This window comes from Chrysochloris asiatica, unplaced genomic scaffold (assembly GCF_000296735.1).
Source record: "Chrysochloris asiatica unplaced genomic scaffold, ChrAsi1.0 scaffold00099, whole genome shotgun sequence".
Taxonomy (NCBI): Eukaryota; Metazoa; Chordata; class Mammalia; order Afrosoricida; family Chrysochloridae; genus Chrysochloris; species Chrysochloris asiatica.
In genome coordinates this window covers 11,423,501-11,447,010 of record NW_006408617.1, presented here as the reverse complement: position 1 = coordinate 11,447,010, position 23,510 = coordinate 11,423,501, and the positions used below count along the sequence as shown (strand labels likewise).

Genomic DNA, 23,510 nt, shown 5'->3' with positions numbered 1-23,510 from the left:
ATCTTGTGGTTCAAACTGATTTTGCTGTCCCGTGCATTAACACACAATGCCATAGCAGGACTCCAGCACTCTACTTAGCTGGGCTCAATAATTCATTGCATTGGCTACCCAAAACTTGACCACCATACTCACAATTATGGGGTTTAATAGGGAAGTTAATCAGAAAATGCTCAGGGCATGGTTGTTCTAGTCAGCTGCTGATAAATGCCCATAGACCATACCACACTGCTATAAGCATCAGCCGGAAGGCACTGGGCCCTAGCTGTGTAAGTCAGCAAATCTAGCTCCCGCTTAAGTGCCTGAAGTGCCCCCACCTACAAGCAAGCTTCCTGCCTGAGGTCACTGAGCTTGACTTGCTCCATAAGCTGGGAAGCCCAGTGCTTGGTCTCATGCGCTGGTTCCTTTTCTGCTGCTTCTCTGCCACTCCTCCAGTATCACAGCTTTCTGTCCATGGGTCAAGGAGGTTTAATGTACAGGGATCCCAGGGTCCAAAGGACACTTTCCCTTCCTGACTCTCCTGCTTCTGAGATGACTCATTTTATACTCAGGCTAGAGTTTCGAATGTTTCCAATTACAATGATGTCCGCTCACATCCACAGCTGAACCATGTCATCCTATCAGTATCTTCTCCCACCTTCTCTTACCCAGACCCAGCAGGGCAGAAACGTTTGGTGGGAGTTACAGACTATGGCTAGAAGAGATATTATATAACTCATTACACCACAATGATGCTGTCTTTTATCCTTAAGAACTTCACCATAGGGGGCTGGAGGTACATAAATATAACAAATAATTAGAATTTATGATAATTTCAGCAAACATATGTACAGGGTATTTGGAAGCACATAGAATGTACATCTGAATGAATGACCTAGTCTGAGGTAATTTAAAGGCTTTTCAGAAAAGATTGACTCCTGCACTTAATTCTGTAGAAGGAGTAGATGCAAACCATACAAAGATGGGCTAGAGAGTTATATAGGCAGAGGACACATCATGGGTAAAGACCTAGAGGTGAGCTCAAGCATGGTGGATTTGGGGAAATTACCAGTAGTCAAGGTGCCTATAGGCTAGAGTATTAAGTGGCAGTGTCAAAGATGAAGTTGGAGGGATAGGGAAAGGCCAGATCATGATGCTTTTTGTAGGTCTTAGGTTCTCAATGACCATTCTTTAATTCTTCAGTCAAAAAAAAAAAGGAAATTACAGGATACCAACAGGCAAGACTCTCTCTTTATATTATATTATCAAGTGCTACCCAGATATCCCCTTATGATGGCTTACAGTATGTCCACACATTCTCTGATGCTCTTCCCTGCCGAGGTAGAGCCTAATGCCTAATATATATTTCAAAATATATATTATTTTTATGCTTTGCTAAATAATAATTATGTCTTTTTGCTTTAGAATAAAGGAACATGAAGAAGAAACAGAAAGAAAAAAGAAAGAGAGAGAAATGGATGCTGAGGAAATTAAGCGGCAGAATTCATTATATGAACTAGAAATGAGAAAAAAACTAGAAAAGAAAAAAGAAGAGATCCATGAAAGCAGGAGACTGTTTTTTGTAAGTTGAATATAGAGCAGATCTTCAGATGATGTGCAAAGTGAAATGCCCAACTTTTATCTATTTATTTTTACAACAAAACATTTGCTATTTCAACCATTTTTACATGAACAGTCCAGTCACACCAAGCACATTCCCTGTGTTACAGAACCATCACCACTACCCATTTCCAAATCTTTTTTCTCTTTTCTTTTTCCCTCCTTTTTTACTGCCCCCCCCCTTTTTTTTTTGCAGGAACGTTCCCAATGGTTTGTCCTCATGAGAAAATAAGTATATGTTGTTTCCTTTCAAAAAACACATTGAAAAAAAAAGAGAGAAGAAAGCAACTTCCTTTTTAAGACAATTTTTTCCATTCCTTCTTTTATCCTTCCTTTTCTTTTTAATTGCCTTCTCCATCACCCAAGTTAGCATGTGTCTATGCTGCACCCAGTGAATAATTCATCTTTCTTCCTAACTCTGGTTACCATCATACAATGTTTATTATAGAAGGAAAACGTTTTCTTGACTTTTTATAGTACTGGTCTCTTATAATATCTGTACAACTAATTTCACTCTGCATAATGTCCTCCAGGTTCATCCATATTATGCAATGTTTTGTAAATTTGTTATTCTTCAATGCTAGTAATATCCCACTGTGTGTCTGTAGCAAACTTTGTTCAGCCCTTCCTCTGCTGTTGGGCATCTAGGCTGTCTCCATCTTTTTGCTACTGTGCATAATGCTACGATGAACATGGGTATGCACATATCTATTCATGTCCTGGCTCTTCTTTCTTGAGGATGTATACCAATTAGACTGCTTTCTGGATCATACAGTATTTCTGTTTCTAACCTTCTAAGAAAGTAGATACTTTTTTCCACATCAGCTTCACCATTTTACAAATCCCACCAGCTGTATAGGGTGGTCTCATCCTCTCTACATCCTTTCCAGCATTTGTTGTTTTCTGTTGTTTTAAAACTTTGCTATTAATGCTTGGGTAAGATGGTATCTCATTCTTGTTTTGATTTGTGTCTCTTTAATAGCTAGTGATTGTGAGCATTTCTTTGTTGGCTGCCTGAATGTCTTCTTTGGTGAGGTGTCTGTTCATGTCCTCTGCCCATTTTTAAATTAGATTGTCTTCTTACTGAGATATTGAAGTGTTCTATGAATTTTAGATAGTAGTCCCTCATTTGATATGTCATTGCCAAATTTCCCCCCCTATTTTGTGGACTCTCTTTTTACCCTTTTGGTGAAATGTTTTGATGCACATATATGTTTAATTAAAATATCTAACTTTAATTTTTAAAATGTAGAAGCTAAGTAGAGTAAAAAACAAGTTGGTATTAAGTTGAGTTTCTATAGTAATACATCCTTTTTTGGGTATTGAATTATTTGAAGATCGGGTTGCTATGAGTCAGAACCAACTCAATGACACACAACACCAACAACATTTGCTATAAAGGATCCCTGGTAGTATACTGAGCTATGCAATGTGCTGCTATCCATTAGGTCAGTAGTTTGAATCCACAAGCCACTCCAATGGAGAATGAGGAGGCTTTTTACTCCCGTCAAGATGTACAGCCTCAGAAACCCTATACTGGGTTGCTGTGAGTTGGAATCAACTTGACAGCACACAGCAGCAGTCTATTTGCTATAAGCAGTCCTGGTGGTGCAACAATTAAGTGCTTGACTGGTAATCCAAAGGTTGATGGTTCAAATCCACTCAGAGCTCCATACTCAGAATGGAGAAAATGTTCAGTGATCTGTTCTCATAGAGATTACAGCCTGTAGTGTAGTGAATTATTTAGTATGTCTCTTCTAGCCGTAGTCTTTGTAACTCCCACTGAATGATTTTTCTTGATGAGTCTGTGTAAGAGAAGGTGGAGGAAGAGGCTGATAGGATTATATGATTCATTTATGAATGATTGTAAACAGGGCTATTTGTGGTTGTAAAAACTTGGAACTCTAATGTGGGGATTGGTCAGTTTTACAATCCTGCTCAGTTTAAAATGAGCCATCTCAGAAACAGAAATGAGGAATCACACTGCCATCAAGAGAGAAGAGCCAAGAGTGGAGTACATCCTTTGGGCCCTGAAATCTGTGCACATTGAACCTTTTGGATCCAGGGACAGAGAGCTGTGATACAGGAGGGAGAGCAGCAGAAGAATCATGAGCCAGAGTGTGAGAAAGAGCACTAAAGCTGGGTGTCTCCGGGCAGGAGGCTTACTGAAAGAGTGAGGTGCCTGCAGGCATTTAACTGGGGAGTTAGGTTTGCTGTCTTAAGGAGTTAGAGTTGAATGCCTTCAATGTGGGCTTTTCATAGAGTGGAGTGCCTTTGAGTGCTTATTAGTAATTCTAAAAGAACTTTGTAACTTTGCCTGAGAAGGGTGTAGGCCAGGTCATGGGCATAGCAGAGCAGAGGTTGTCCTGACCAAAGGAACACTTCTAATTCTAATGGAGTCCTGGTGTGGTGTTGTGGGACACAGTGCTAGACTGCAAGGTTGGTTTGAACCACAAAGTCGGTGGTTCAAACTCACAAGCCACTCCTGGGAAACTCTACACAGGATCCTTATGAATTAGAACCCACTTGACAGCACTGAACAACAACAACTTCTCTAATGGGGTACTAGTGTGGTGCTGTAGGATAAGGACTGGACTGTTAACTGCAAGGTCAGCGATTCAAACCCACCAGCCACTTCTTTGGAACTCCATACACACTTGCTGTAAGTCAGAACTGACGCAACGGCATTCAACAACAATGGCAACAACTTCCCTAATAAATCCCATAATTGTGAGTATTGTCTGTGAGTTGTGTGTGATCATTGCAATGAATTATCAAACTCAGCTGAGAAGTAGAGCGTCAGTTCCGACTCACAGGATAGATGAAATGCATCTTTCAAAGACTTCCTGGGAGGTGTGTGAGACAGAATGATTTTGAGTTCTTATCTGAAAAGGTTAACTTCTAGAGTCCTACTTGATTTACAGTTTGACGAGGAATAGAATTCTAGTTTCAGAAATCAGCATTTGGTATTTGTGATTTTATGTTCCTCTTGTTTCCAGTATTACTATTGAGAAGCATGATGTCATCCACAGTCTTCATTCTTTGAATGTGATCTTCCCCTCCCCCTCAGGAAAGTTTTAGAATCTTCTCTTTAGACCCTAGTGCTTTCAAATTTCACAGTGATGTGTCTTAGAGTTGGTTTTCACCCCCCTTAATTTTTAGTAAAAGGACTTTTTATTTTAGAGCAGTTAGGTTTACAGAAAAATTATGCAGAAAATACAAAAGTTACCATCTGTCCCTCCTACACGTTGGTTTTCTTTTAACATCTTGCATCCCTGTGGCATATTTGTTACAATTAAAATTTATTTTTGGTGTTATTTGACAGGGCTTCAAAATGTTCATGGAAAAGTTTTATTATCTTTTCATTTGACTTTTCCATGAACTTTTTGAAGCCCTCTTGATAGTCCTATGGTGGTGGTGGTGGTTATGTGCAGTGGAGTTGGTTCTGACTCCTAGTGACCATGTACAGGGTTTCTGAAGCTGTAAATCTTTATGGGAGCAAAAAGATTCATCTTTCTCCTGTGGAATGGCTGGTAGTTTTGAACTGTTGACCTTGAGGTTAGTAGTCCGACCCATAACCACTGTGCTACCAGAGCTCCTATGGGTTTTGACAAAAATGCTTAGTGTCTTGTGTGCATCATTGCAGAATAGTTTCACTGCCTTTAAAATACCCTGCGCTTCACTTATGCGTCCCTCCCCCCTTCCCTGACCTCCTGGAACTCACTGCAGAATGTCATAGAGTTGGAATCATACAGTGTGTCACATCTTTCCACTGACAATTAATCATAAAAAAAATGCTCAGCATCATATGCCACTAGGGAATTGCAAGCCAAAACAGCGAGATACCATTATGAACCAATTAGAATGTCTGATTACACAGTTATTTTTATTGCACATTTTTAAAGAAAGTAGATATTTGAAAAGAAATAGTATTGTTAATATTTTGATGTTTTTAACATATTTCTTTCAGTAAAATTTACATCCTGTTATTGTTGTTATTAAGTGCCATCGAGTTGATGATGCCGACTCATAGGGACCTTGTATAGGGTTTCTGAGAAGCAGCTGGTGGGTTTGAACCTTGTGGTTTGCAGTCCAGTGCTTAACCTACAGCACCATACCAGAAGTCCTTTATCTGTATTTTCAAAATTGGGATAGACTATGTAATGTTTTGGAGTCTTGCTGGAGCGCTGTGGGTAATGCATGGGATTGCAAAGTTGGTTTGAACTGCAAAGTTGGCATTTCAAGTTTACCAGCTGCTCCTCGGAAATCCTATAGGGTTGCTATGGGTCGGAACTGACTCAACAGCACTTAACAACATTTAATGTTTTATCTATTCTGCTCTTTCTTCCCATTTATGAATTATATTATTTGTATCACCCCATATTGCTGATAATTGGTTTAACTATCTCTCTTTTGGTGGTGCTGTGGGATACACCAGTAGACCACAAGGTCGGTTTGAACCATAAAGTTAGTTGAAGCTCACCAGCTGCTCCTTTGAAACCCTATACAGAGTTTCTATGAGTTGAAACTGACTCAAGAGTACTTAGCAACAACAAAGACATCTCTCTAGTACTGAATATTTAGTGGTTCTTTCCAATTTTGGACTATTATAAGTAACTTTGATATCAAGTACATGGTATATAAACTTTTTTTTGCACATCTGATCTTCTGTGATACATTTCCAGGAGAGAAATAACTGGCCAGAAGACCATTCGTGTTAGATATTGCTATATGTTGAAAGATATTTTTCTTTGTGATGGGATAATACACAGGTTTTTTTTTTCCCTCTAAGGAACATATGAATGATAAAAATATCATCAAAGCTGTAGAACAGCAGCAGCAAGTGGAGGAAGATGAAAAGATTAGAAATTTTATCAAAGCAAAAAAATGTCTTGCAGAAATGAAGAACAAAAAAGAAGCTGAAACACACAGGTGGGCTATACCTCAGCGGTTCAAACTCACCAACTGCTCCTTGGAAAGCCTATTCAAGGTCACTCTAAGTTGGAACCAGCTCTATGGCATTTAACAACAACAATAATAATATGAAATTATTTCATTCCAAATCAGAACTTGTGCTATGAAAGTGGTCTTTAGAAACAGAGGTCTCATTATACATGTTTGCCAGCATTTAATGACCTGACTTCAGTTTGGGGAATGTGAGTTGAGGTATCTTTGGACTGTTCAGGACATCTGTCTGGAAGGTTGGAAATACTGATTTGCTTTAGTAGAGAAGTGTGAGTTGGAGACGGATTTGGGAAACATTGGTATGTAAGCAGTAGCTAGAGTTGTGAATACAAGTGGGCTCACCTGAAGAGAGTAGGTAAGACCAAAAGTGGCTGGTCCCTAGGAAACAGGGCAAAAAATATTCTTAGATTTATTGACAAATTCACCAATTTACAGAGTGAATAATCTGTGTAAAGCAATGTGTGAGAAAGGATACAGCGTGTGCCCCTAAGGAAATTGTCATTTAAAATGAAGAGACATTCATACAAATAACTATATAAGGCAAAGGGTAATACATGCCCAATTTCCTAAGTGAAAATGCTACCATACCTTTAACAAACATTCATCTATTTATTGTTAATGATGTGGACTAGAGAAAGAGGACCTAACCAGTTAGGACCTCCTGAATTTCAAAGTGTTTAAGGAGTTCTGGTGTGGGGCTGTGGGTTAATGTGCCAGACGACAAAGCCATTTGAACTGCAAGGTTGGTGGTTCAAGTACAGCAGCTGGTCCTTGGAAACCCCATATACGGTTGCTATGGGTTGGACTCGACAGCGCTTCACAACAACAAAGAAAGATAGACATGATAAACAGATGAGTAAAGTGCTGTGAATAAATTGTAGACAGGGTATAGTCGGAATTATTGTTTGTTGTTGTTAAGTGCCATCCAGTTGGTTCCTACTCATAGTGATTTTTCAAAATTGGTATATACTATGTAATGTTCTGGAGTCTTGCTGTGGCACTATGGGTTTATGCGCTGGATAGCAAAGTTGGTTTGAACTGCAAAATTGGCAGTTCACGTTTACCAGCTGCTCCTCAGAAGCTTTAAATCTTTGTGGGAGTAGAAAGCCTCATGTTTCTCCTGTGGAGTGGCTGCTGGGCTCAAACCGTGACCCTTCTGGTTCGCAATCCAGTGCTTATGGAGGATGTTGTTGTTGGGTGCTATCAAGTCGGTACTGACCCATAGCGACCCTATGCACAGCAGAACAAAACACTGCCCAATCCTGGGCCATCCTCAATTGTTGCCACGCTTGAGCCCATTGATGCTGCCACTTGGCCAATCCATCTCGTTGGGAATCTTCCTCTTTTTCTCTGACCCTCCATCTTACCAAACATGATATCCTTCACCAGCAACTGGGCACTCCTGACAATAAGTACGAAGTATGAGAGACGAAGTTTGGCCATTTTGGCCTCTAAGGAGCACTCTGGCTGCACTTCTTCCAACACAGATCTGTTGGTTCTTTTGGCAGCCCATGGGGCTTTCAATAAGATTTTGATAACTTGTGTTGATATTTTAATGGTTTTAGTTAAAGAAATTTTTTTATCCTATTTATAGTAAATAAATATACTATATATGTTGTTGTTGTTTAGTGCTGTTGAGTCGATTCCGACCCATAGCAACCTTGTATAGGGTTTCTGAGGAGCAGCTGGTGAGCTTGAACTGTTGACCTTGCAGTTCAAACGGCTTTGCAGTCTGGCTCATTAACCTACAGCGCCATACCAGGACTCCATACTATATATAGTATATACTAAATATAGTAAAAAATTACTACAGTAAAACTATAGTAGTTTAAATAAAGTTTTGTTCAAAGATTTACTTTTAGGACCTAAAACTCTGATATTAGAAAAACAGGATAGTCTAATATTAAAGTATTTTTCAATGTGGACAATTTTAACACATTATCATCCATATATGTGAGCATATTACCCACTGAGGATTTTTAGAACATATATTACTTTATGATGAAAAAATAATAATTTTCACTTAAAATATGAGAGGACTTCAAAAAGTCCATGGAAATTTTCCATTATTATTATTATTTTTTCATTATCTTTTAATTCCATTTTTCCATCAACTTTTTTTTAAAATTGTGAACTGCATGATCGTTTATATGGGAGAACATCAGCTTTACACCATCCATGAAATTTTTGAAGCCTCTCTCATAAGAAAGGAGCTTTGGTAGCATAGTGGTTACGAATCGGGCTGCGAACCTTAAGGTCAGCAGTTCAAAACTACCAGGTGCTATGTGGGAGAAAGATGAGGTTTTCTGTTCCCGTAAAGATTTACAGCCTCGGAAACCCTATACAGGGTCGCTATGAGTCAGAACCGACTCCACGGCACATAACAACAACAATTCATATAAGAAACAGTAGGGGCCCTTGTATTTTTTTTAGAAGGTTGTAAGATATTTCAGACTTGCCAACTAAATTATGGAATCCTGGTGTGACACTAAAGGATAAAAATTGGACTATTAACTACAAGGTTGATGGTTCAAACCCAGCTGCTACTCCTTGAGAACCCTGTACTTGCTCATTTTGAGTTGGAACTAACTTGACAGCACTTTAACAACTACATTATACTGGCTCCCTAACCAGTCTATTTATGAAAATTTAACAAGTTATCGGTGTTTTGTTATAGGCTAATGGAAGAACGGAGAGAAAGGATTCATAACTTCCTGGGTGAACTAATGAAAGAAAAACTTGACAATGAAGACTTGATTATTGCCAGAGTTATTGCGGAAGCTGAAGCTGAAAGGGAAAAAAGAGACATCGAAAGGTGTGAAAAAAACAAGGCAGAGAGAAAAGCGATTGCGGAATATAGAGCCATTGTGGTAAACAATTAATTCAATTATGACAAATAAAAATGAAAAGACAAATTTAAGTCCTTCCCACTGTAATTTCACTTCTTCTACCCCTCTGACTAGAAACTGACAGAGATTTAAAAAACAGTATGTAAATTATCTTCCAATTATCTTAAAATCAGATCATGTTTCCTCTTTAACAGGTATATTTATTGATGCAAAAGTACCTTTTCTATTTCAGAGTTGTCTGAAATGCAAAGATTATTATTTACACTATGCAGATTTTTCATTTTAATTTTAAAAAAAAAGAAATCAAGTCAGAAATGATCGTTTTGTGGGTTTTTTCTTATTCAAAAGTTATCTGCTACAAGACTTGAGTGCCATAACATTTAAATGGACTAATTTTACAAACATTTGTACCCATTAATCTTTTACCTACCAATGTCTCTTCACCTTGAAAAGATCTTGTTTTCGCCTTCCTGTCTTCTATTTTAAACCTAGCAGTTTGTCTAAGTCACTCTACATATGTTTTCATTGAGTGTTTCCTGCTATTCAGAAAACAGAGTAAAATCATAGCGAATTGGCCCTGTGGGATTCAAAGGTGGTGGTGGTGGTGGTGGTGGTGGTAGTGTGCTGTGGAGTCGGTTCGTACTCACAGCTACCCTGTACAGGGTTTCTGAGGCTGTAAATCTGTTCGGGAGCAGAAAGCCTCATCTTTCTCCCACGGAACAGCTGGTAGTTTCGAACTGTATAACCACTATGGTACCAGTGCTCCTGTGGGATTCAAAAGAGGTGCATACAGTTTTCTCCTCCTGCATCACTCCTGCATGGCCTCCACTTGGCGCTCTCTAACTCAGAGCCCTTTTTAGAAAAAGCACTGGATGCTAAAACGGTTTTAATTTCTTTCCTTTGCCTTTTAACATCTAGATGAAAAATAAAGAGGAAGAAGAAAGACAAAGAAAAATCAACTCTAAAGAACAATTGATGGAGATACTGAAAGCAGATCAGATATTTTGGGAGCATGAAAAGGAGAAAAAACGCAAAGCAGATGAAGAACGCAGAAAAGTTCAAGATGCCCATATTCAACAAATGGTAATTATTTCTAAATGTGCTCACTTACTTTAGCAATAATTATATAGAATTCATGCTAGTTTTTATCTTCCAGGAAGTTTCCTTTTTTGAGTAAACACAAATGATCGTATGGTTATGACACAATAAATTTCGAAAATGTGCAATGTTTCTATTGTTACGTTTATTAAACTGTTCATGCTAGGTTTATATTTTTGCACAAATATTTTTCCTTAAATATTTGTATCTGTTGTGTTTTAGTAAGTATTAAAGAAAATACAAATGGTTGTGGCTGTCCATGAAACTTATGAACGTCACTCTGCTTTGTTCCCATTAATGACCACATCCCAGACACTATGTTGATTGCAGTATCATAGGTTTTAGTTTTGAGGTGAGTGAGAGTACCAGATATATTACTAGGTTTCTGGACTATCTGGCATCCATGCATTTTGACTGAAATCTGTTTTTCAAAGTAGCTATATAGTTTTCCATTCCTCCCTGCAACCTCTGCAACTACAGGTTGCTCCACTAATTTAGCACCACTTGGTACTGTCATCCCTTAACTATGCTAGTAGCCCGTGGAGTGGAGCTGATGTCATTTTGCATTTCCTCAGTGACCAGAAATCCTGAGCATCTTTTAATGTGCTTATTAGCCAATTGTTGTTGTTGTTGTTGTTATGTGCCGTGGAGTCAGCTCCGACTCATAGCGACCCTGTACAGGGTTTCCGAGGCTGTAAATCTTTACGGGAGCAGAAAGCCTCCTCTTCCTCCCGCGGAAAAGCTGGTAGTTTTGAACTGCTTACCTTGCGGCTCGCAACCCGAATCATAACCACTACAAAATCCTGAGCATTTTTTTTTTCTTAAATGTTTTATTGTGAATTATGTGATAATTTACATGGGAGAACATTGGTTTTACATTCATTCATATTGTCTCATTGCCATGGTTACAATCCCCTCCATGCTATCCTTCCCCCGTACCCCCCAGGTCTTCAGCACACAGTCGCTCTCCCTCTCTGGATCTAAAGTCTCTAGCTGCTCCATTTCTCCACGTCATCATCTCTGGCTCCATTTCAGGCATCACTGCTTCTCTGGGTAGGGTCCCGCTCTCTGCTCTTCTCCCTTGATGGTCCTAGGGACCTCCGCTCCTAGACTGACAAGTTAATCACTCCCCTCCTTACTATAAAACATCTACCTTTACATTTCCAACCCTCACAATCAGTCCTGATAACAATTATTCACTATTGTATCACAAGAGACCCGTCTCTGAGCATCTTTTAATGTGCTTATTAGCCAATTAGCCATTCATATATCTTCTTTGGTGAAGCACCTTTTTAAGCCTGTTGCCATTTTTCAAGTGGGTTGTTTTCTTATTGTTGAGTTTTACGAGATCTTTGTATATTCTAGATAGATGTACTTTCACAAATGTTTGTATACAAATATTTTCTCCCTATTTGTAGTTTTCCTTTTCATTTTCTTAATGGTATCTTCCAATGAGCAAAAGTTTTTAATTTTGATAAAGCCCAGCTTATCGGTTTTTTATTTTATAATGTTTGCTTACTGTATCACTTCTCAGAAAATAGGTCATAAAGATTTTGTTCTAAAAGTTTTATGGGTTTCTTATGTCTGCTGTTGTTAAGTACCATGGAATCGGTTCCGACTCACAGCATGTCTGTACAGGGTTTCTGAGGCTGCAAATCTTTATGGGAACAGAAAGTCTCATCTTTCTTCCGAGGACCACCATGTAGATTTGAACAGTGCAGTTAGCAGTCCAACTTGTAACCCACTCTGCTACCCGAGTTCCACATGTGATATGTAAGGGTCAAAATTCTTCTTTTCAATGTAAATTCAGTTGTTCTAGTATCTAGTATCATTTCCTGAAAAGTCTATCTTTTCTCCACTGAATTATGCTGAAACTTTTACTGAAAATCAGTTGAAATGTAAACGTGAGTCTATTTCTGAGCACTAGATTCTGTTCCATTGGTCTGTCAATCCTTGTACTTGTACTCCACTGTACTATTCTGATTACTGTGGCCTCATAGTAAGTGTTTGAAATTACACGGCGCAAGTCCTCTCACTTTGATCTTTATAAACTTTATTTTGGCTATTTTAGGTGCTTTGAATTTCCAAACATTTTAGAATAAGTGTACCAATTTTTATAAGCGACCTGATAAGTTTTATTGCTACTATGTTAACTGTATGCTGCTGCCGCTACTGTATGTCATGGAGTCGGTTCTGACTCATAATCATAATCTGAAATCCTGGTGTGACACTGTGTGTTAATGTACTAGACTGCAAAGTCAGTTTGAATCACAAGGTCTGTGGTTCATGCTCACCAGTCATTTCTTGGAAATCCTATGAATCAGAACCAACTCGACAACACTTAACAACAACATAGAATTTCTGAGACTGTGAATCTTTACCACAGCAGAAAGCCACATCTCTCTCCCACAGAGTAGCTGGTGGATTCGAACTGCTGACCTAGTATTTAAAAGCCCAATATATAACCCACTATCTTCTTGGATCAACTATCAACACTCACAGAGGTAGCAGTCAAGAAATCAAACAGTGTATTGCATTAGGCAAATCTGCTGCACAAGACCTTTTTAAAGTGTTGAAGAGCAAAGATGTCAGCTTGAGGACTAAAGTACGCCTGACCCAAGCCATGGTATTTTCAATAATCTCATACGTATACGAAAGCTGGACAGTGAATAAGGAAGACAGTAGAAGAATTGATGCTTTTGAGTTATGGTGTTGGAGAATATTGAATGTGCCATGGGCTGCCTATAGAACCAACAGATCTGTGTTAGAAGTCCAGCGAGTGCTCCTTGGAGGCCAAGATGGCCAAACTCCGTTTCTCATACTTAGGACATACTGTCAGGAGGGACCAGTTGCTGGAGAAGGGTATCATGTTTGGTAAGGTGGAGGGTCAGAGAAAAAGAGGAAGACCCTCCAGTGAGATGGATTGGCCAAGTGGCAGCATCAATGGGCTCAAGCGTGGCAACAGTAGTGAGGTTGGCCCAGGATCGGGCAGTGTTTTGTTCTGTTGTGCATAAGGTCACTATGAGTTGGTACTGACTCGATGGCACCTAACAACAGGCTACCAGAATATTAACTGTATATATATATATATTTGCAGAGGTTTGGGGAAAATATTTTATAGTGAATGATTTATTTTCTTAAGGTTTTTATTGTGAGAATGATTTTGAGGAAGTATTTTAACAATATTGAGTAGTCACATCCATGAATGTTGAATTTCTCTATTGGGTCTTCTTTGAGTTCTATAGTGTTTTGTAGTTTGAGGTGTACAGATCTTTCATAGCCTTTGTTAAATTTATTTTACAAGTTCCAATTTTAAAATCTTAGGAGAAAGATAATGTAATTGATTTAATTTAGTCCAGATACTTTAACTGCTGACTTAATGTTGTACTGTTGGGTCACATGGTCTGATGCAGGGATTGTGGGATGAATCCCCTATCTTCTATATCCACAAAATTTTGCTTCACCTCTTTAAAATGGTAGAAACAGAATTCAAACCTTACCGACCTGACTTTATCTACATTTCCTTTAACTAATTAAAGAACAAGCTAAAATGTTTTTAGCTATTTTGTTGTATTTTTTTAAAGATGCATCACTTAAGGCTGTTATTAATTTACATTGAACCACTTCTTTAACCATGATATTTTGAGATACATGAATTTCTGAAGTAAATTATAGTATATAACTGCTGGATTAGAATTTGTAAAATACTGAGTTTAGAGAATTATGCCTCAACTTTAAACGCTACAGATATTTGATCTTGTAAGCCAATATAAATTTGTATTTTATTTCTCTCCCAAACAGGCCAAAAATAAGTTTAATGTAAAGCAATCGAAAGAAGCAGAAATGGATCATTGCAGACTTACAGCAGCTATTGCGGCTGAAAAGGAGAAAGAATTCCAGGATTATGCAAGAGAAGTAATTGAGGTGGAATCCCGGTTGACTAATAAATATATTTATCCTCTTGTAAAAGCTGTACAGGAAGGGCCTGGAGGTGGCCATGGACCAATGTTTATGGACAGAGGTGGAATAAGACCCAGCTATAAGGCAAATGATGTCATGGGGGTCCAGCTCCCTTTTTATAACTCTCAGGGATCAAAATACACTAACTTTCAAAAGTCTAAGGGAAGGCTAGGTTTTACATGGTAGAAAAAATGCTTTTTAAGATTAAGAAGACTAAATTGTAGCAATGATGAACTACAAAGGTAAATTATATACCTATAATTTGTCAATAAAGTGGCTCTTCATCTAAGTACAATTCTGATTTATTTCATTCTTCACAATATTTCCATTGGATATATAAAACCCGTTAATTTACTCATTCTTTTTATTGTGATAAAATGCACATTACCTAAATTACCATCTTAACTATTTAAACATATATGATTCAGTGGCATTAAATACATTCATATTGTACAGCCATCAGCATTATCTAGCTGCAGAGATTTTTTTCATCTCAACAGATCCCATACCCATGAAGATATCACTCCCCATTTCCTGTTGCTTCCAGCCCTCGGCAACCACTAACCTGCCTTGGATCTCTATTAATTTCCCTATTTTGTGTATTTCAGATAAATGCAATCATATAACATGTGGCATTTGTGTCTGGCTTTTTTCACTTGGCATGTTTTCCAGGGTTACCGGTACTGTAGCATGGATTAGCACTTCTTTTTGATGGTGGTGCTTGTGGCTGTTTATTTCCTTGTATGAATAAGCCACATTTTGCTTGTTCCATTCATTTGTTGAGGAACATTTGGATTGTTTCCACATTTTGGCATTTGTGAATGAGCTGTTATAAACATTTTTGTACAAGTTTTTCTTTGAACCTATTTTCACTTTGGGGTTTATATTTACTAGTAGAATTACTGAGTCATATAAGGTAACTTCAAAACATATTTGTGGAAAAATGCAATAAAAGATAAGTGCATTTTTCCACAAACTTTTTGAAACTCCGTGTATGCTAATGCTGTTTAACTATTTGAGGAACCACCACACTGTCTTCCACAGTGGTTGAACCATTTCTCTGCATCCTTGCCAACACTTCTTTCTGTATCTATTTGAGTGAATGTGATCATTATTGTGATTTTGTTTTGCATTTCCCTGGAAAGTCATGTCTAAGATCTTGTGCCAATTAGCTGCATATATATCGTATTTGGAGGAATGATGATTCAAATCTTTTGTCCATTTTTAAATTAGGTTCTTTTTGTCATTGAATTGTAAGGAACTTTATGAAGCCTCCCGATATAATTATTGTTAGGTGCTGTATTGTTGGCTTTGACTCATAGCAACCATGTATAGTGTTTCCAAGGCTGTAAATGTGTTGTGGTGTTAAGGGTTAATGCGCTGGACTGCAAGGTCAGTTTGAATCGTATGGTCGGCAGTTCAGGCTTACCAGCTGCTTCTCGGAAATCCTATACAGGGTTGCTATGGATTGAAACTGACTCGAAGGCACATAACAGCATATATATACACACACACAGGCTTCAAAGTTCTCTACAATTCAACAGAAGAATCTTATAAATATGATGGTGGCTGGGTGGCGTTGATTCTGACTCATAAGGACCGTGTATAGAGTTTCTGAGGCTGTAGTCTGTACAGGAGCAGAAAGCCTTATCTTTCTCCTGCAGAGCTGCTGGTGAGTTTGAACTGCTGACCTTGCAGTTAGCAGCCCAACGCGAAACTCACTATGCTACTGAAACTCCAAATATATATGTGTGTCTGTGTGTGAATATATATATTTGTTATGTGTCGTGGAGTCAGTTCCGACTGATAGTGACGCTGTACAGGGTTTCCGAGGCTGTGAAACTTTATGGGAGCAGAAAGCCTCATCTTTCTCCTGTGGAAAGGCTGGTAGTTTCGAACTGTTGACCTTAAGGTTTGCAGCCCCATTCGTAACCACTACGCTACCAGAGCTCGCTCTCTCTATATATATAGTAGTGTAGTGGTTACAAATTGTGCTGCTAATCTCATGTTTAGCAATTCGAAACTACCAGCCTACCAGCCATTCTGTGGGATTGAAAGATTGAGGTTTTCTGCTCCTGGGAAGAGTTACAGCCTCAGAAACCCTATACAGGGTCGCTATGAGACAGAACCAACTCCATGGCACATAAGCTATATATATATATACACACACACACACACACACACACACACCTGTGAAAGCTGAAACCTATGTAAGCTAGAAACCCATCACAGAAAGAAAACATATTTTACACTAAAATGAGCAACAGAAAAGTGGTAAGACTGCAACCTGTCAAAGAAGGGAAACTTGCAAGACCCAAACAAACAAGGCAGTCTCACAAGAGTTCTGGCTCTCATCAGGTTTATTGTAGTTTGCAGATTTTTTCCCCCCGTTCTATGGGTTGCCTTACTATTGTCATTTGATACAAATACTTTCAATTTTGATGAAATCCAATTTTTGAAAATTTTATTTTGTTGCTCATGGTTTTAGTGTCATAGTTAATTTCTCCTTTTGCAAAATCCAAGGTAATGTTTCCCATTTTCTTGTAAGTTATAATTCTAGCTTTTGAATTGAGGTCTTTGATCCATTTGGAGTTAATTCATGATGTGAGTTCAGCTTCATTGTTTCCATGCAGATATCCATTGTGTCCAATTCCCTTTCCCCCTGAAATGTTCTTGACTGAAAAATCAGTTTCTTCACTGTTATGCATCTGTTAATATTTTCTAGATCTTGATTCAATTTAGGTATTTTACAATGTGTTTCTACAATTGTGTCCATTTCACTGGTTACCTAACAGCATTATCATTCTTTTTATTGCTCTAGTAGTTGTCAAGTCCCCACTTGCATTTGGTATTTCTGTTATTTCTTTTTGTCAGTCTTGTAAAGGTTTGTGTTTTCATTTTTCCTTCCTCTTACCTTTCTTTCCTTCTGGTAACTTTGAGTTTTGCTTGCTCTTTTCTTAGTTTCTCAAATTGTCAAGTTAATGATTTGAAACGTTCTTTTTTTTTAAATGTAGGCATTTACTGCTGAGCACTGTAATATTGATAAACTTAAAGAAACGCATTACTATTTTATGTAAGGAAATACAACAAGTGTTTTAACATACTGGATTATAAGGTTGAGATAACAGAACATCATTAAAAACCAGGAGCTTTTTAAAGGCCAAGCCACTCTGCTGCTTTGAGATGGACTTGCTGCAGTAATATATTGCACTTTGTAAAGAGATTGCCAAATTTTTATTTATGGGTGTAATTTAAAAATTATGTATCTAAAGTATAAAACTATTAAGCTATCCTATAGGCAGTGATTGCTTTAAAAGCCTCCCTTTTAAATCTTCGCCTGGTGTGAAGTGGCCCTTTTCCCTTTCCAAAGTAACCACTAAAGGTACTTTGACTATTGATGTAGGACTTTTGTATTTAAATACACATGTAAGAGAATTCCTTTTAACTCCTCCATTGGAATCTTCTCACAGAATAAAATAACTCATTTCATTTCCTTCTGAACCATTAGCTTATTACTTTGGTTTGGTTTTTGGCATTGCAGATATTAAACCCTATATAGGGTTGTTATGAGTCAGAAGCGACTCCATAGCACTTAACAACAGATACTCTTGTATTGCTTTTGTTTTAATGTTGTTAAGTGTCACTGAGTCGATTCCGACCCATAGTGACCATGTTATAGGGTTTCCAAGGAGCATCTATCTGGTGAGTTTGAACCACCAACCTTGCAGTTCAAACGACTTTGCAGTCTGACGCATTAGCCCACAGCGCCACACTGTGAAAAAAAGGGGGGAGGGGGGGAATTAGACCCAGTCATTTGAAGTCCTGGTGTGGTGCTGTAGATTAAAGCACTGGACTACAAGGTAGGGCTAAACCACAAGGTCAGCAGTTCAAACCTACCAGTCACTCCTTGAAAACCTTATACAGGATCACTATGAGCTGGAACCAACTTGATGACACTTAACCTGTAAAAACTACAGAAATAAGCAAAAATAAGATGAAATTTGTAAATGAGAAAAGAGAACATTGTAAAACGTATAACATGTTTTAGAGTAACTACAATTTGTAATCATGCTATTCAATTTATCATCTTAGGTACTTTTTATTATATACAGTATTAGTACAATATTTACTTACACACTGCCATTCTTAATGTAAATTAATTTTGATTAACTCTATAAGTTTACCACTGCCATTAAAAAAAAAAAAAAAGCTTTATAAGGAAATGCTGAAAATTTCTTAACAGCCTGCAAATAAAGGCATTATTTGCTGTAATTTCTAGAAAGAAAAAATATATTTGAAAAAGGGTACTGAGAAGTATATATTGATATTTGGTACATAATTTATTTCCTATCCTTATGCTTATATACAAACAAAGCCCAACAAGGCTAACTGACCTTGTTGCATGTGATACTTTTAAGAATCTTAAAGGAACACATAAACCCTGTACTAAAGGAGTCCCTTTCTATGCTTCCCTAGAATTGATTGAAGAACTTGGAATTCTAGGATTATCTAGACAGCCAGCATGAATGGCTTTGTGGGCACTAGGCTTATCAGGCCTCTTAAGCCAATACATTTTTATAGTTGAAGTTCTTAATATAGTGCTTGTAAAGACTTTGGAAATATATGTGAATCTTCGAAAATTGAGCAGGGCTGTAAATGAGTTCACTGAATTCACAAGATCCAAGGAAGGTGAGAATCTGCTCTGGCGACATAAACATTCCTTGTTTCAACCCAAAGATTTTTTATGATCCTCTGAGAATCTGATAAAAATTCTAACTCCTCCCATTGAATAGCTGTCATCTTGTCTAGATGGGTCTGGTGAAAAGAGATGAGGATAAAATTCATAAGATTCAATAGTGAATGTAATCATTTCTAATTGCGACTGTTACAATTGTAAAGGTAGAAGTTTTGTAACAAAAAAAAAGGGGAGTGGTTAATCTTATAGTCCAGAAACAGAGGACCCTAGGACCATCGAGAGAGGAACGCACAAGCAGAATGTGGGACCTTATCCAGAGAAGCAGCAGCACCAGAGATGGAGGCAGAGATGGGGGCATGGAGAGGGGCTGAGGACTCTAGAATCATGTACCAAGAAGAGAGAGACTAAAAGCTGGTGGCCAGGATACAGACTTGCAGAATGTGCCCTTTGGAGATGTAAATTATTATATATGCCTGAGTGGTTTGTTTGTTTTTTAAAAAGCTAAAGTGGTTAGAAGAGAAATACTGTTAACTGATGGTACATGGAGGGGATTATATAATCATTGTAATGAAACAAGGTATATGATTTGTTGACGGTAAAACTGATGATATGCCCTATAAATTTTCACTCAACCCACAATAAAAACCTTAAAAAAAAAAAAAAGTAACTCCTCAAAACAGTAAGGTACACAAACACACTAAATTCTCCATACATTTCTTGAACTTCCACACAGCCAATCCTTAGATTGCACAGGGCAGTGATTCTCACCCATACCCAAGATTCTGAGTTAGTCATCTGTACATGTAAATTTAAGAAATGGCACAGATAACTCTGTGGCAACCATGGTTTGGTACCCGTCTCAGGTTATGGACCTGGACTAAAAATAATTTTAAAACTTCCTTTTAAAAAATTGATTAATCATATGAATTGTGACTATTATAAAGAAAATTGCATATACTGATTTCTAAATTGTGTGCCAAGGTGATCAATCTGTGTGGCCACAGTAATATTTGACATATGTAGGACACTGCATATTCCATTCCTTTAAAATGTGAGCACTAGTGGCATTGTAGAATAAGCACTTAACTGCCCCAGAAGGTTGGCAGTTCAAACCTACTAGGTGCTCCAATGAAGGTAGGGTCTCTGCTCCTGTAAAGATTTACAGCCTCAGAAACCCTAGACAGGGTCACTATGAGTTGGAATCAACTCAATGGCAGTGGAGATTCCTTTCACCTCTTGTTAAGATTTTCAACAGTTGCTGGGTAAGACTCAAGTACTGCATAAAATCATTACAGGAAGAGTAGGTGGTGGTGTGAATCTGAGCTGTACAATGGTCAACAGTTACACATATCCCATTCATAATTATCATTACTTAGAATGAAATGCAAATAACTTTCCATTTCTCAAATGGTTATTAAATTGTTATGACTTAAATACTTAAGCAATTTAAACATCACTAATCAACAGAGCTGTTAGGAATTCCTTTTGGTGTAAAGATCCTGAGTACTGGTATGATGCTGTAGGATACGTACTGGAGTGCTAACTGCAAAACTGGTAGTTCAAACCCACCAGCTGCTCCTTGAAAACCCTATACATCACTGAATCGGAACTGATTAGCACTTAGCAAGAGATGTTAACTGCTGTGGAGTCAGTTTCAACTCAGAGCAACTTTATATAAGGTTTAGAAGCAGCTGATGGCCGTAAACCACCAACTTCATAGCAGTCCAGTGCTGCACCACAAGAGATCCCTTATAAATATTACTGAATCACAAGGGCATAGTAAACCAAGAAAGTTTGGGGTAACCCCTACCATATACCATTTCCTTTAAAATCAGTTTTAATAGGTATCATACACAATGTAAGGACCACTTATAGTTTTGGATAAAGCTATTTTCCCATTATAAAGCAAGAAATCGCTTTCTACAAAATGGTTCATTACAAAACTGTTATTTACACCCACAACTGAGAACAGCATAAAACATTGATACTAATTTTCTTATACACAATTCTCTTAACCTTTCAATTTTGCTGAGCTATTAGAGTTGACAACATTCAAAGAAAATCCAAATGTTTAACACATAATTCAGTGAAAAGCACTGGCAAAACACTCTCAATACAAGATTGTTAAGTGCCGTCGAGGCAGTTCCGACCCATAGCAACCCTGTACAGGGCTTCCAAGGAGCGCCTGGTGAGCTTGAACCACCGACTTTGGAGTTCTAACGGCTTTGCAGTCTGGCGCATTATCTCACAGTGCCACACCAGGGCTCCCAATACAAGATTAGAGCACTTGTATTTCTCAGCACAGAAACAGAAGAGCTCTAGTCTGTTAATTTGGTGTCCTGGTGTGGCACTGGACTACAAGATCAGTTTGACCCACAAGTTCACTGGAAACCCTACAAAGAGGGGTTCTATGAGTTGGAACTGACTCGATGGCAAATAACAGTCTGTTAATATGACCAAAGAAACCCATACGCAAAATTTGCGGTAAAGATATAAACCAGAAACAAGATACTTAGGGCATTAAGGTTTTCAAGAAAATGATGTAAAAATAATAAATTAGCACTTAACAACAAATGGTAGTATGTTATTATTAGGAAATATGTTTAGGAAATAAACAAATGAAAGCAATGAAAATAGAAAAAGCAAACTGATGCTAAAAGTATTTTAATACACAATTAGCAAAGTCCACATAAAGCACTCACATTTTACATAGTCTCTTGGCTATAGTTTAAAAACACTTCTAGTTTGAAGTTAATAATATTCACCTGTTTACACAGACCATTGGATGGTCAAAGTCTTTAACCTAGGCATATTACTTTTAGTGACTAACTTACATTTTCTGTAAATATTTCTAATTAAAGTGAATACAAAACCACCCCCTCCAAAAAAAAAAAAAACAACCCAAAGTAGATCAACTGGTTTTGCAAAAGTAAAATGAACATCTATATGGCTTTACAGCAAATGCTATATTTAAACTAGCAGTCACAGATTATATTACAATGTTTCCAATGCTGAGAAATATAGAATTAAAGAAGCAAATGATAGAATTCCAGCTGAGAGTAATGCAAATTCCAAGTTTAACTTGAAAAGTTTGTAGAGACAAAAGACATATTGAAATCTGAAGCACAAGGAATATTTACACCAGAATTTATTCCGAAACCTTTCTGGAAACTCACTTCTGGCTAGTCTTTAAGCAGCTCAGTATTGTTACTTTTATCAGTTTTCTCATACTACAAATAATGCCATTATTTCCATGAGTAAAGCGTATTTTTATTTATCTTCATTATTGGACTTTTAATAAAAATAAAGCTTGAATAACTAATACAACAATAATTTTTAAAATACAAAAAGCTGTTTATTATAGTTTATTTAATACAACATTTAACTATAAAAGTTAATACAGTTTTTGAAGTTTAAATTTTGTAAAATGCAATTTGCAGAAAACAGTGCAACAGTTACTAATGATAAGAGAAGCAGCATTTGAAACAGAAGATGACAGCTGTACTTCTAAATTTCATTAAAAAAATATACATCACAGTGACTTTGAGTTAGGAAAAGGAAGTGCGTTGACTTCATGTATGTTTCCCTTCCACAGAGAGCAGCCACAGAACCTGCAACATGCCTACATACAAATATCCAAGTCATTTATCAGTATTTCAAAATACTATAAACACATAAAAGGGTTCCAGGGAATACAGTGTGTGCTTTTGGTAACATGTAATTTACTAAAAATATTTTGAAAGCAGAAACACAAATCAACAACCCCTATCCCTCCTGTATTACAGATTAAAAAAAGTCTGTAACAATTTCCTTCTTCAATCTTGCTAACAGAATTTCTGAACTCATTCGTTTTTTCTTTCCAATAGTTCCATCTGTGTCAACTCACAGGCCAGATTACATGTCTGCCCAAACCCATGTGGAGGCACACCAGCTGTGGACAGGAGTGGCAGCCAATGCTGCATCAGTCGAAGCTTATCTTTATTCATTTTTTAAAACCAAGTATTTGTAACAAAACAGGTCTTTTCACAATAAACAAAACATCAACCTAGAATTCTTGGAGAGTTTAGTCAACTGTGAAAGTATGAATCCTAAACTGATTTTTTAAAAAAGGCCAAAATAAGAGGAAAAAAAAAACAAAAACCCATTTTATAGTTGTAACAACTAGTTGTATGGTATGTATTAAACGGACCATTTGGTGGAATCAAACAAGATTCTATAGAAGTTTTAAAATAAGTTCAAAGTGTGATGAAAACGATTGATCATCTGAAGTATGAAGCCTACTTCAGAAACTTACTTTTAGATACTAACTTAAACCCAATGTGTGCCTACTTACAAGAGGATGTAAG

At 37.5% G+C, this 23,510-nt stretch overlaps 1 protein-coding gene across 1 annotated transcript in view; it reads left to right on the top strand.

The window, feature by feature from the left end:
* Positions 1 to 14,759, top strand: part of CCDC173 (coiled-coil domain containing 173) — a 37,807-nt gene extending 23,048 nt beyond the window's left edge. Inside the window, exons 5-9 of the mRNA XM_006867024.1 lie at positions 1,402 to 1,558; positions 6,389 to 6,528; positions 9,239 to 9,431; positions 10,329 to 10,493; positions 14,310 to 14,759. Coding sequence (XP_006867086.1) covers positions 1,402 to 1,558; positions 6,389 to 6,528; positions 9,239 to 9,431; positions 10,329 to 10,493; positions 14,310 to 14,654 — 1,000 coding nt within the window. The 3' untranslated portion in view covers positions 14,655 to 14,759. The remainder of the gene's footprint in view (positions 1 to 1,401; positions 1,559 to 6,388; positions 6,529 to 9,238; positions 9,432 to 10,328; positions 10,494 to 14,309) is intronic.
* The last annotated feature ends 8,751 nt before the right edge of the window (positions 14,760 to 23,510 follow it).